Below are 14,289 nucleotides of genomic sequence, written 5' to 3'. Positions count from 1 at the left end.
TTTAAAGATTTATTTATTTATTTATACAAGCACTGGGTACAGTCAGAAGCGCGGGAGGGTGAGAGAATTCACTAGAGCCAGAGCGGGGAGCAGAGGGTGGCAGGAGAGGTCTGCGCGCCATGTGGGACCCTCCTCCGGTGGCCGGGGAGAAGCCGGGGATCGAACCAGCGCTGCAGAGGCTGCGGGCAGCATTGCAACCCAGCGCTCAACCGCTGCGCCACCAGGGAGGCCTGAAGCACATTTTTAAGGTGATCCTTCCTAAGGCTAATGGTCAAGATGTCACACTGCTACTTTCTTACTATGATGGAGGCAGAAGTCATTTTCTTTATAGTATTTTAAAGCATTAGTACTTAAAAGGTAATGACATCAATACCAAAAATACTGATGGGAAGAGAATATATTAAAAAAAAAAAGACAAAATCTCTAAAGACACAAGAAGGTTGTTACAAAATCAAGTATAGTAGAATACCACTTACATAAAACAACAGCTTGCATGTGCACATATTTGTGAGTAAGAAAAGGTATCAAATACACAATATGTTGTTAGCAGCCTTACAAAGGATGAGAAGGAACAGGATTTGAGAAGAAATGAGATCATGTGAGAAGATTTTTAACTTGTGAAACAGTAAACTTCTGGTTTCAATGGTTTATTTACAAGTATGTATTACTCACAAAAGTGTTAAAAATCCCTTAGTCTCTAGGAAAAACAGTGAATATTTTTATTGATTCATGCATACAGATATAAAAAACCTTTCTATACAGGGTTCACTAGGGCAGACATAGAGGAAAAAACTATATTGTTGATATATGGCCAGTAAAGGAAATCAAATGTCAAGCAACCATTAAGGGTTAATATTCAGACTATATATAATTAGCACTTTAAAAGTAACAGAAAAAAAGGGGGCCTCCCTGGTGGCACAGGGGTTGAAGGCAGTGCTATCAAGCGATTAGCCACTGCAGCTCCATCCCTGGCCAGGGAGCTAACCCACATATGGCTCAGGAGACCTCTCCTGTCTCGCCCGCTGCTCCCCTCAGCAGTGTATTTCACTAGATCTGCCTATTCTGTTCCCCACTCTTTCTCTGGTGAATCTTTTCACCCTCCCGCACCTCTGGCCTGTACCCCAGTTCTTGTATTCATAAACAGAAATCTTAAAAAAAAGAAGTAACAAAAAAACCAAGGAACATAACATTAAGAAACAACTAAGAACTAACAAAAAATGTATTTCATCTGTATGAGGTTGACAAAGATTTTAAAAAATTATTTTCTAAAACTGAGGTAATATTGGTTATACCACTGCGTATGTTTTAGGAATGCAGGTTACATCTCTTCAAATTTATGAAAGAGATGTTAAAAAAGTAATTTGTGGGGCATCCCTGGTGGCGTAGGCGGTTGAGCGCAGCGCTGTGAAGCTGTCCGCAGTCTCTGCAGTGCCAGTTCGATCCCCACTGGCCATGGAGATGACCACATGGCGCAATAGACCTCTCCTGTTTCGCCTGCTGCTCCCCTCAACAGTGTATTTCAGTACATCTGCCCGTTCTGCTCCCTGCTCTGTCTCTGGTGAATCCTCTCACCCTCCCGCATATCTGGCCTGTACCCTGGTTCTTGTATAAATAAATAAATCTTTCTTTTTTTTAAAGTAATTTGTAAAGATAAGGGTGGGATAAATACAACTGTTGTATAAAGAGTGAAAGACTGAACAGGTTTCAAGAAGGCAATTTGACAATATTTATTTTACGGGCTTAAAATATGAGTAGGAGTTTTAATTTGTATTTCTCTAGGGCCTCCCTGGTGGATCAAGGGGTTAAGCAACGTGCTATGAAGCAATCTGCAGCCTCTGAAGCATGAGTTCAATGTCCAGCCGGCCAGAGAGAAACCCATATGGCGAAGCAGACCTCTCCTATCTCGCCCGCTGCTCCACTCAGCAGTTTATTTCGGTTGATCTGCCTGTTCTGTTCCCCACTCTGTCTCTGGTGAATCCCCTCATCCCTCCCAACTCTGGCCTGTACCCCAGCTCTTGTATGCATAAATAAATACATCTTGAAAAAAAACTGTATTTCTCTAATTGTGAGTAAGGGTTGCAATGTGCCTAAGACTATTCATGCTATATATTTGTGAAGGAAAAGCCATTTGCAAATGATGAATAGTGATTTATTTTGAAACACCAACTATTCCTCCACAGTAAGAACTTGGCTTGATATATTAAAAAAGAATTAAATGGTCTTTTTTTGGGAGGTGGTGATTTTTTATTTCCCAATCTATGGAAAACTAGAAAATATGAAAGTTAACTGAAGAAAATAAATTTAACGTTCAGGAAAACTTAAAAATATATTTAATGGTAGGATGAAAGGTTTAGAGCACAGAAAATACAGTGTCACATATAGCTATCTATATATTGCATAAAATACATAATCTTTCTGGGCCTTAGTTTCCTTATCTGTAAAGGGAATGAAGGGTTAGGACTGGGTATTCCCTTTGTTTCTTAATTCTTTCTAATTGTGGGCAGTCATAAATCAGAATACTTTTAAATAGAATAGAAAAGGAACTAGTCTTATACAGCAACCATTACAAGATTAACTGAAAAATTAAAATGTTCTATTTTGCAAGAAGCTAGTTTCCTCTACTCATACAAAATGTTAAACATATTAGTACCTTTTAGTATTCTCTTGTTCTTCTTCTGGGAATGGTTTCTGCTTTTTCTTGGTCTGTTCTTCCAGTAGCCAACTCTTCCTCTTCAACCCCTTCTTATGTTCTGGATTTAGATTTACACTCTGAACAACTGCCTCAATGACATCCGTAACCGTATCAGAACCAATGTGCAGTGCTGCTCCTTCGCCTTCGTTCAATTCTGGGCTGACAAGCTGGGCAGCCTGGAATGCTTGCATTGATACAACAGCCTGGAGGGGGCATTTCCGAGGTCGACCTGGTCTGCGTTTCACAAAGTTATTTCCTGTCCTGGCTTGTCTTTGAAGTTTTTTGGCTTTTAAAATTTTATTGACATGGTCTAGGTTTTTCTTGGTGGCCAAGATTTTGTCATAATTGCACATTCTCCGAGCTTGGCGCTGCATAGCTTCCACTACACTTCTCTTGATATGATGGGGGGAACAGCTGCTTGGCAACTTTTCAGAAAGGAGTGAGATACTATTACTGCAAGAGTCACCGGGGATTGCAGGCACTAAAAGGCTGTCCGGTTTTCCCAGGGCTCGCTCCTTGCTGTGACTATGGCCTGGACTGGAAGAAGGTGGCACAGAGGCAGATGCAATCACAGCATCAATATTTTTCTCCAGGGGTTCTTGGTCCTCATGTTGCACTATCCGCTGCAGCAGACTATCCACAGAGTCATCCCCAGAAGCAACCAATCTTGGACTTCGAGAGGGAACTCCATTCACTAAACAATATGACAAATCACACATAGATAAAAATTGACACAGCTAGTGATCAAATTATTTTTACACTAAATAAAAGACAAAGAATCTTTCATAGCAATATATTTGCTTTTCTAGGAAAGCTCATTTTACTCTCCTAAGATACTGTATAGTAACCAAAATAAACTTAAAATTGGCACACATTTTCCTAATAATATGTATATTAAAAAACAATATCAGCAAAAATTTTTACTCTCTGAAATGAGGAAAATGAAGGTCCAGTTAAGGAACTTGATAGTTAAATGTTGGATAGATCTAAACTTTGAATAAAGATATTTCTAATTCAGTACCTTTTCTGACAATGTTTTCAGTGCAAAAGAACAGAACTGAAAACCTCTTGGGAAAAGCTTTAAAATTAGAATCATAAATATTTGTTAAAATTAGTTCAGAAAGAATATATGTTGAGTGTAAGATTAGAAAGTAAGTGATTTTAGGGGCCTGTCTGGTGACACAAGGGGTTAAGTCGCAGCACTTTGAAGCTATCTGCAGCTACTGCAGCATGATTTAGATGCCAGGCCAGCCAGGGAGGTGACCCACATGGCACAGCAAACTTCTCCTATCTCACCCGCTGTTCCCCTCAACACTGTATTTCAGTCAATACACCTGTTCTGTTCCCCATTCTGCTTCTGGTGAATCCTCTCACCACCCCCAATCCTCTCACCACCCGTACCTCTGGCCTGTACCCCAGCACTTATATGCATAAATAAATCTTTAAAAATAAGTGATTTTAGATAAATTTCATTTTCTTATTGGCCCAAAGATCACTTAGCAACTTTTTAAGAATTGTAATTAATGTGAGCAACACTCAACTTCCTCTAGCAAGCTATGTTAGCTTTACAATATTACAAAAATCCTATCATAACAGATGACTTCCTAAGATACCTAATTTACTACTAGTGATCATGGATTATACTTTTCCAATGTTAATCGATGGAATTCTTATACACACGGCTTTAATATGATTTCAGATATTCCTTTGATAGACCCCTAGCATTCCAGCTTCCAATTTCACCAGACAATCGATGGAATTTTTCTCAAATTACTAATAACTTATTAAAAATAATATCCAGTAGTCTTGTTTAAATTCAGTATTTTCAAATTCTCAGCTATATTTTATACGACTAATAAAAATTCTGCTTCCATTATTTCTACCAAATACATTTTGATTACCTTCCATGTACTCATGACTCGATTGAATTTAATTGCATGATCCTTAATTCCCAGTACTTATTTTTTACCTTTTATGCAGAACATTCCTACTGGGAACATATTTTTTCTCACAGTTTCAATTACCATCAAAAAATACATATTGATCTCCAACTTTATCAAAAATTTCCAAACTGGGGCTCCCTGGTGGGTTAAAGACAGCACTATCAGCTATCGCTTGCCACTGCAGCACGAGTTCAATTCCCGGCCAGCCAGAGAGCAACCCACATGGCGCAGCAGACCTTTCCTGTCTCACCTGCTGCTCCCCTCAGCAGTGTATTTCAGTCTATCTGCCTGTCTGCTCCCCACTCTGTTTCTGGCCTGCACCCCAGCTCTTGTATGCATGAATAAATCTTTTTTTAAGATTTATTTATTTATACAAGCACTGGGTACAGTCAGAAGCACGGGAAGGTGAGAGAATTCACCAGAGCCAGAGGGGAGAGCAGAGCAGGCAGACTGACGAAGTGCACTGCTGAGGGGAGCTGGGGGTGGCAGGAGAGGTTTGCGCACCATGTGGGATCCTCGCCTGGCGGCCGGGGATGGAACCGGCACTGCAGAGGCTGCAGGCAGCTTTGCAACCCAGCGCTCAACTGCTGCGCCACCAGGGAGGCCCTGCATGAATAAATCTTTTAAAGAAATTTCCAAATTGAAAACCAACCCTTCCTTTTACCATACCGTAACTTTTATTTATTATTATTATTTTTTTAGAAATAGATTTATTTATCTATGTATTTATTTATTTATTTTTATACAATAGCTGGGGTACAGGCCAGAGGTGCAGGAGGGTGAGAGGATTCACCAGAGACAGAGCGGGGAGCAGAACAGGCAGACAGACCAAAAGCACTGCTGAGGGGAGCAGCAGGCGAGACAGGATGGGTCTGCCGCTCCATGTGGGAAGCTTCCTGGCCAGCCAGGAATCTAACTGGTGCTGCAGAGGCTGTGGACAGCTTCAAAGCGCTGCACTCAACCTGCTGCGCCACTGGGGAGGCCACATAACCGTAACTTCTAAATGCTATAGTTTCTCAAGACTCTCTAGTCTGATTCTTATTTCAACGTCCTCTTTGGCAATTCATTCAACTACTATCTATATCCTGATTATTCCAATTTCTGTTTTCTTAGAGCTTTCTTCTTACTCTCTACTTCTGTATGCTTCATAGACTTCTCAAGTCATATTCACAAATAATTTATTTCCTTCTTCGGTTCTGCTCCTTCTCCAGAATCCCTCTCTCAGTGAATGATACCGTAAAGACAAAGTTAATTACTATGTATTCTGGAACTGTTTGGTCCAGAATAAACCATCTGTTATTTCTCTTTTACTCTCCCCCAAACCATGTAATTTTGTTTTATGTTAATTTATCTTGAACCTACTTACTTTTCTTTTTCCTACTACAGCCACTCACAATTAAGCTAACTTTATCTCCCTCCCCTAAAGCAGTAAGCATTATTGTTAGGCTATTAAAACATGTACACAAATCTTTTGATGCCTCTCCTATTAAGTGGTAGTATCTAGATCCCCTTCCTGTATATATATACTGCCCTTTCTGTGACTTGGTTCTAGCAAAAATAATTTGATGGATTTAAGAATGTTGTGATATTCAAGGTTAGGGTAGAAAAGGTAAAACAGCTTCTACTTGGGTTATCGCTCAGGACACTTGTTTGCATAACCCAGTTCTTATTTCCGTCCCATCATAAGGAAGTTCAGGCAACATAGTGGCATGATGCCCAACAGATCCACCCAGGATCACAGTTAACCACCACCAGATGTATGTGAATGAGGAAGCCTTTGAGATGATGGTAGTCCTGTCACCATCTGGTTGCAACCACAGAAGAGAGTATGAGAAACTGTCTAGATGAAAACTCAGAACTTTGAGATGATGAAGATAAATGATTATTATTGTTTGACATCAAACTTCAGGCAGTCTGTTATTAAGCACTAGATAACTAGACCATTGTCTTGTTTCCCATCAGCGGTAGTGATCTTTAAAAAAAAAACATAAATTTAGGGCCTCCCCGGTGGCACAGCGGTTGAGCGCTGGGTTGCGAAGCTGCCTGCAGCCTCTGCAGTGCCGGTTTGATCCCCGGCTGCTCCCCGGCCACCGGAGGAGGGTCTGCTCCCCGGTCTGGCTCTGGTGAATTCTCTCACCCTTCTGTGCTTCTGACTGTATCCAGTGCTTATATGAATAAATAAATAAATAAATCTTTAAACAAACAAACAAACAAATTTTATCAGGCATCTGTTTCTGCTTAAATCCTTAAAAAGTTTATTATTACATAAAATTTTTTTGAAAATACCTTTTCCTCCAGGTTTGCCATACTAGCCCTCTCTCTTAGACCCTCTATTGTAACAATAATGAACTTCAATTCCTTAAGCTCAACATGTTTTGTTCTTTCTTTATACAAGGTCTTTAAAAATTTAACTCTGCTTGGAACAATGTTTGCTCACAAATTTACCTGAGTTTATGCTTAATTACTGTTCATTCTTTATAATAGTTAAGATTCACTTCCTTATGGAGAACTTCCCTGACCCATCCCCTCTTGCCCTCCCCCATCAAAAATTACTGAGGGCCTCACCAGTGGCGCAGCAGTTGAGCCTGGGCTGCGAAGCTGCCCACAGCCTCTACAGCCCCGGTTCGATCCCCCACCGCCGGTGAGGGTCCCACATGGCACGCAGACCTCTCCTGCTGTGCCCGCTGCTCCCCTCAGCAGTGCACTTTGGTCCTTCTGCCTGTTCTGCTCTCCGCTCTGGCTCTGGTGAATTCTCTCACCCTCCCGCACTTCTGACTGTACCCAGTGCTTGTGTAAATATATAAATCTTTAAAAATTTTTTTTAAAAAATTACTGATACCCTTCTTCTTTCATAGCACAAGCTGCATTTTTAAATGGTGGTTTAATGTATGTAATTTTTTTTAAAGATTTATTTTTATTTATTTATACAAGCACTGGGTGCAGTCAGAAGCGCAGGAGGGTGAGAGAATCCACCAGAGCCAGAGCGGGGAGCAGAGCAGGCAGAAGGACGGAAGTACGCTGCCGAGGGGAGCAGCGGGCGGCAAGAGAGGTCTGCGGGCCATGTGGGACCCTCCTCCGGTGGCCGGGGAGCAACCGGGGATCGAACCGGTGCCGCCGAGGCCGCAGGCAGCCTCGCAACCCAGTGCTCAACCGCTGCACCACCGGGGAGGCCCTAATGAATGTAATTTTTAAGCAACATATAGTTCATGAAGACTGAGATGTTAGTCAACAAATACACTCTGTCTCTCCAATGACCAGGACATAATAAATCCTTGGCTCAAATATTGAAAATTACTTTTGTCTCCTCTTTCCCTTCATCAACTGTTTTGAGTCACAAAATGTATTTAATACGAGTATAAATTTAAACCATAATTATAAAGCAGGTATTTTGTTTGAAGCTTCATTCCTCAGCCACTCACCTAGGGCTACCTCATTACTTACTTTCTAAATTGTTTCCAACTTCCCAAATTTCACCCTGCCAATTTGTTTGTCTTGGTTGTTTGGCTTGTCTAGGACATGAAGCACTATGTTTTAGATGTAGTAACTTTTTAAAATTTATTGAAGTAAAATATTACATAAGGCTAAATACACTTTTTATTAATACATTTTTATGGATTTTGACAAATTTATCATGAAATATACCATCATAACCAAGATATAGAACATTTTTTATCATCTTAAAAAGTTCCCTTGTGCCCAGGTAAACATCATCTGCCAATCAACCACAGCCCCAGGGAAGAAAACCACTCATGTGCTTTCCTGATACAGTATTTGCTCTATTGTTATCTAGCTTTTACACATCACATTTTTGAGATTCATTCTTTTTGTTACATTCCTTTTTACTGTTCATATTTACAGATTCCATTTTAATGTCAAATTATATGAATATACTTCAATTTATTATATATTCACCTGTGCATATGCATTGTTTTCATCTTCTGGCCATAAAGAATAAAACTCCCATAAATCTCTGTGTATGTAACATTTTGTTTTATGTTTTTTTTCCTTGTGTCAATACTTTAGACTGTAAATACTAGGTTGAACGAAGAGTATGTTAAACCTATGAACTCTTCAAAGTGACTGTACCATTCTACAAAGTACCATCAGCAATGAAAGAGAATTCAAGATGTTATGCATTCTCACCAAGATTTGGAATTATCAGATTACTGGGTATAAAATGGTAACCAATTAGGGATTTCATTTGCATTTCCAGACTTGAGCACATTTTCATGTATTTTGGGGGCAATTCATATGCATTTTTTTTGGGAGGAGATTCTATTACCTTTTATTGGGTACTTCACTTTGTGGTCTGTGTTTTTACTTTCTTTTAATTGAGATATAATTAACATATAATATTAGTTTCAGGCATATAGCATAAAGATTTGATATTGCTATATATTGCAAATGATCACAATAATAAGTCATTATATCCACCACAGTCATACATTTTTTTCTTATAATAATACCGTAATATCTTTTAAAGAGCATGTTTTAAATTTTGAATAAGTCCAATTTATCTTTTGATCCCTGTTAGTCTGTGCTTTTTATCCTATTTAAAATAAAATCGTTCTTACCCAAAAAAAAAAAAAAAAAGTCTTTGACTATCCCATGGTTATAACTTCTTCTGTGTGTACAGTTGTTTAATAAAGGCTAGCATTCATTATTGCTAAAGTAAATGAGAATGCCAGAGCATCTAAGGTTCAGGTTATAATGATAATTAAAAAAAAAAAAAAAAACCCTTAGTTTACACTGAATATTAATTAATTTTGCATTTGCCTGGGCAAGGCAAGGAATGTTTACTAACAATCTATGACATTTTAATTAATGTTTTTCTGGTTCTCATAGGCCATCTACACAAGAGAGAGATGAGTATAAGTTTGTGATTAGGAACTCTCCTTCACCTATTTTTCCCAAAGCCAAAATTGAAACAAGGAATTACCTTCTTCTATGACAGATTTGTTTCTATTTCCTCTTATGCTGATTTATGTGACCTTTTAGGAGTTACAGCTTTATGCAGGGAAATCTGATGTGATCTCTGTCCTGCTAGAGTCCTAGGCTTTGTTTTCTCCTTTGTCTCATATCTTGATGTGTTTCCTGGCTCTGTGCCATCAGAATCAAGCAGATGCCAAGCAGCTCTAATGTTCTTTATTTCTGTTGAGCCAAACTTTGTGAAAGTTTCTTGTTTTCTATTTACTTACCTCAAAGTTCAGCAATCTTTTAAAAAAAGATTGCATATTTAGATCTTAGATTCCAAGAAGTTTGTTCATTTGCTCTACCCATCTAATCTACTACAGTGCTGGAAATAAAGAGCTCTACTTTATTCCAATTATTCCTAAATCCTAACAGTTCCTTTCCCCTCCCAAGCTGCCAAATTACTCTAATTCCAAACCTACAAACTAGGTTTTATAAAAATTCTTTCTCAATCATTTGACAACTGTCAAAACCTTTTTCTTTCTTTCTTTTTTTTTTTTTAAGAACTGGGGTGCAGACCAGAGGTGCAAGGCATGAGAGAATTCACCAGAGTGGGGACCAGAACAGGCAGATTTACTGAAATACACTGCTGAGGGGAGTAGCAAGTAAGACAGGAGAGGTCTGCTGTGCCATGTGGGTTGCTCCCTGGGAATCGAACTTGTGCTGCTGTGGCTGGTGATAACTTGAGAACGCTGTGTCTTAAACCCCCGTCCTGGTCCAAATCTTTCTTAACCTCTTCATGACATCTGCCTAAAAGGCTTCAATAACATGGACCATTGACAATATTTTCTTACACTTTCCTTTCAAATGCTACTGTTTTTGAAATCTCCATCCCTGTTGTCTTCTCAGTGAGTAATTTCTCCCCAGGAAATTTCATTCACTGCCAGATCCAAGTTTATATATATCTTAGAAATCAGCATATCTAGATCTTTATCTCCATCACAGATGTTCAGATGTGTCTCCAACTATAAACCACTACACTTCTAAATGGTTATCCAACATTTTACCTCAATAGCCAAAGGACAGTTCAAATATAATACATCCAAACTGCTAGGATGTAGCATTTTTCTAAAGTTCCTGTGTGGTACATTATTTGCTCCCCTTCCCTTGATGGGATTACACTTCCTACACCTTAATTTAAACATGTGGCTTGCCTTGGCAGTAAAATGTGAAAAGTCACATACTTTACTTCTAAGCAGAAATTTTAAGTGTTTTACTATGGCCCCTTAACCTTTTCCCATAATAAGTAACATTCTAGACATAGGCTGTTCTGCAGACAGTCATAGAAGAAAACATGGAACAGATCCAGTATGGTCACAGAAAAAAATAAGTCTTTGTTGTCTTCAGTCACTGAAAGTTTGAATTTTTTTAGAACTGCAAAACCTACCCTATTTAGGTCGATATAATATGTTAAATAATACTTATCTTCCGGGTCGAAAATCCTTCAATTGCTCTGCTTCTAAACACATCTACAAAAAAAATCTTAGGGCCGGACTCCCTGGTGGCACAAGGGGTTAATACACAGCACTATGAAGCTACCTACAGCCACTGCAGCATGAGTTTGATCCCTGGCCAGGGAGGTGACCTCTCCTGACTAGCCCATTGCTCCCCTCAGCAGTGTATTTCAATCCACCCGTTCTGTTCCCCACTCTGTCTCTGATTACTCCTCTCAACCCCCACACCTCTGGCTTGTACTCCAGTTCTTGTATGCATAAAATAAATAAATCTTAAAAAAAAAATTCTTAGGGCCTCCCTGGTGGTGCAAGGGGTTAAGTCTTAGCACTATGAAGCCACTGGCATCCAATGCAGCATGAGTTCGATCCCTGGACAGGGAGCTAACCCACATGGTGCAGCAGACCTCTCCTGTCTCGCCCACTGCTCCCCTCAGCAGTGTATTTCAGTAGGTCTGCCTGTTCTGCTCCCCACTCTGTCTCTGGTGAATCATCTCACCCACCACACCTCTGGCCTATAGCCCAGTTCTCATATGCATAAATAAAATAAATCTTAAAAAAAAATCTTAAATGAAAAAACATACCATACGTAATACAATCCAGTTGTTATTTTTACAGCTTCATTTCGAATCACAAATAATGCCTCTTGGACACCAGTAATATCAAATAATCTATCTCCAAAAATACAATTCTATTTTAAGATTCTGTGTCTTTCTTTAGATATGATACTGTCACTGTGTTAAATACATTCTTACGCTTTATTTTATTTACACAAATTATAGTAGTGCATGTGTCACACCTTCAGGGATGTCTTCAGTCATTCCAGAGGTTAGTGCCTAGGTTTCTCTTTGTGTCATAACATTTTGTACAGTGATCTGTTATAGAATTTAACATGCCTTTTAATGCTGAATATGTCTGAATCCTAGAGGACAGGAACCCTATCTAATTCACATTTGTATACCCATTATACACAGTTAACTTCAATATTAAAGTTTATATTAAGTATTAAGTATTTACATGAATGAATAAAATGGTCTTAAGAAAAATTACGGCTTTAGGTATTTCCTTTGTTTACTAAAGCAAAATAGCTTGGTGATTTTCTTATCAAAATCAAATTCATTTCTTCAAGGGTTGGGACAGGTTTTCTGTTAAGACTAGGTAGTAAATATTCTCGACTTTGAAGGACAAATGATATCTAATATCTAACCATTTAAAACTAAAAACAATTCTTAGCTTGAGGATTGCCAAAAAGAGACCTTGGATCACCATAAGGCTGTTGTTTGCTAAAAGCCTGTCTAGGTCAACCTGCATTAAAATTAGTCATTCATTATTAAAGAGTTGAAAGTCTCCCTGAAGTAATAGAAAAACAAAGCACTATGTGAGACACAATTACCATTGTTGCTTGAATTCCACTGTAACTTTGGCACAACAGTACTACTAAAAAATAAAAATCTCAAATAAGTTGAAGATAATCGTAAATTCAACAAATACCACAATGACAGAATTTGACAGTGAGGCCTTGGACTGATGAAGAAATTAAATTTGCTGACCTGATGCCACAAGTAATCTAATAAAAACATGGAGTAGGAAAAAAGAGATGATACATTCCTTATTTGTTTAAAACTTGCAGTGGCTTCTAATTGTTAATAAGGTTCTATGTGACTGGTCTTAAGCCACCTTTCCAGCCTCATATTCAGTGTCTTTAACCATACTGGCTCTTGTAAGTTACTAGAATTCACTATTCTCCTTTTTATATGTATTAATCCCACTGCTGGAATGGACCTACCAATCCCTCTTTCCTGATAATGATAAATTGAGTTTTTATTCTTCAGTCCTCAATAAAGGTAGAAGAAATATAACATCCTTTTTTGTGTGTGTGAATACATATACTATCAGTAAGAAGAAAACTGAGAGCATAAATCAAAATATATGTATAAATTATACAAGTATATCACACCATATAAAGAGTTTATATATATTTAAAATATATAAACAGGTGGGACAAAGGGTTAAAGTTTCAGTGCTATCAAGCGATCACAGGCCACTATGGCATGAGTTCGATCCCCAGCCAGGGAGCTAACCCACATGGCTCAGCAGACCTCTCCTGTCTTGCCTGCTGCTCCCCTCAGCAGTGCATTTCAGTAGATCTGCCTATTGTTAATCCTCTCACTCCCCGCACCTCTGGCCTAGACCCCAGTTCTTAAATGCATATATAAACATTAAAAAAAATAAGCCAAATATTTTGCCATGAAATAGTAATAAAAAAAATAAAATATACAAACATTATGAATTTTAAAACTTGAAATAAATAATAGTGTATACTTACAATATCATCAATTGCTTTGTAAGGAGCTCCAGCCCACATTCCCCTATTGTACAACACACCCCTATACTTCATGTTAACTTTTATTTATTTTTTTAAAAGATTTATTTATTTATGCATACAAGAACTGGGGTATAGGCCAGAGGTGCAGGGGTGAGAGAATTCACCAGAGACAGAGTGGGGAACGGAACAGGCAGACTGACTGAAAAACACTGCTGAGAGAAGCAGCAGGTGAGCCAGGAGAGGTTTGCTGCGCCATGTGGGTAGCTCCGTGACTAGCCAGGGTTTGAACTCGTGCTACAGAGGCTGCAGGTAGCATCAGAGTGCTGTGCTTAACCCCCTGTGCCACAAGGGAGGCCCCAAGTCAACTTTTAAAATCTCTAATTGTGTCTGCCTATTGTTTAGCTATATTTTGAATAATTCCCTCTGGACTACACCCAAATCACTACTACTCATGAAGCATACCTAAATGGATATAAAGAGGAGTAAAAGAGGAAGACAATTATATTGCTTTAATGTACATTATTACTAGTGCTTGTATCCTAGGACCTTTTGATTTTTCAAAAATATTACATATATTTTTTCCAAGTTTCAGATATTTATTAATCAGTATTAACCCTAACAGAATGCATAAACATGATTTGTGCATTTAGAAAAAAGTATTTCCTGGTTAAGTGGAAAACTGTGCAGATGGCTTCTGGAAGACCTTCATTTTAAGCAGCTTTATAGTATAATATTTCAGTTAGAAGTCTGGACCTTCTTTCTTCAGTTTGCTGTCATCTACATTCACTGAGTAGAACCTGTATCCATCATTGGCACCCAGTCTGTTCCAGGGTACTGGGTTATTCTTTCTCTCCCAACTGACATCTGGAGTGAACAGAGCCAGACACATGACATAGAGTGCTGCTC

The 14,289-nt window shown here is 38.7% G+C and overlaps 1 protein-coding gene across 2 annotated transcripts in view; it reads right to left on the bottom strand.

Annotated features, from left to right (window-relative positions):
• The window catches only part of ASH1L (ASH1 like histone lysine methyltransferase), a 213,512-nt gene that overhangs the window by 115,606 nt on the left and 83,617 nt on the right, over window positions 1-14,289 (bottom strand). The window contains exons 6-7 of one of the 2 annotated variants that reach the window (XM_037499166.2): window positions 14,137-14,247; window positions 2,651-3,386 (exon numbers count right to left, since the gene is read on the bottom strand). In XM_037499166.2, coding sequence (XP_037355063.1) covers window positions 2,651-3,386; window positions 14,137-14,247 — 847 coding nt within the window. The remainder of the gene's footprint in view (window positions 1-2,650; window positions 3,387-14,136; window positions 14,248-14,289) is intronic. The other variant, XM_037499167.2, reaches the window with a different exon arrangement.

This window comes from Talpa occidentalis, unplaced genomic scaffold (genome assembly GCF_014898055.3).
Source record: "Talpa occidentalis isolate TD23 unplaced genomic scaffold, MPIMG_talOcc4v2.1 talOcc4.9, whole genome shotgun sequence".
NCBI classification, from domain to species: domain Eukaryota; kingdom Metazoa; phylum Chordata; class Mammalia; order Eulipotyphla; family Talpidae; genus Talpa; species Talpa occidentalis.
Note: the sequence above shows the minus strand (reverse complement) of the source record. Positions and strands in the feature narration are given on the sequence as shown.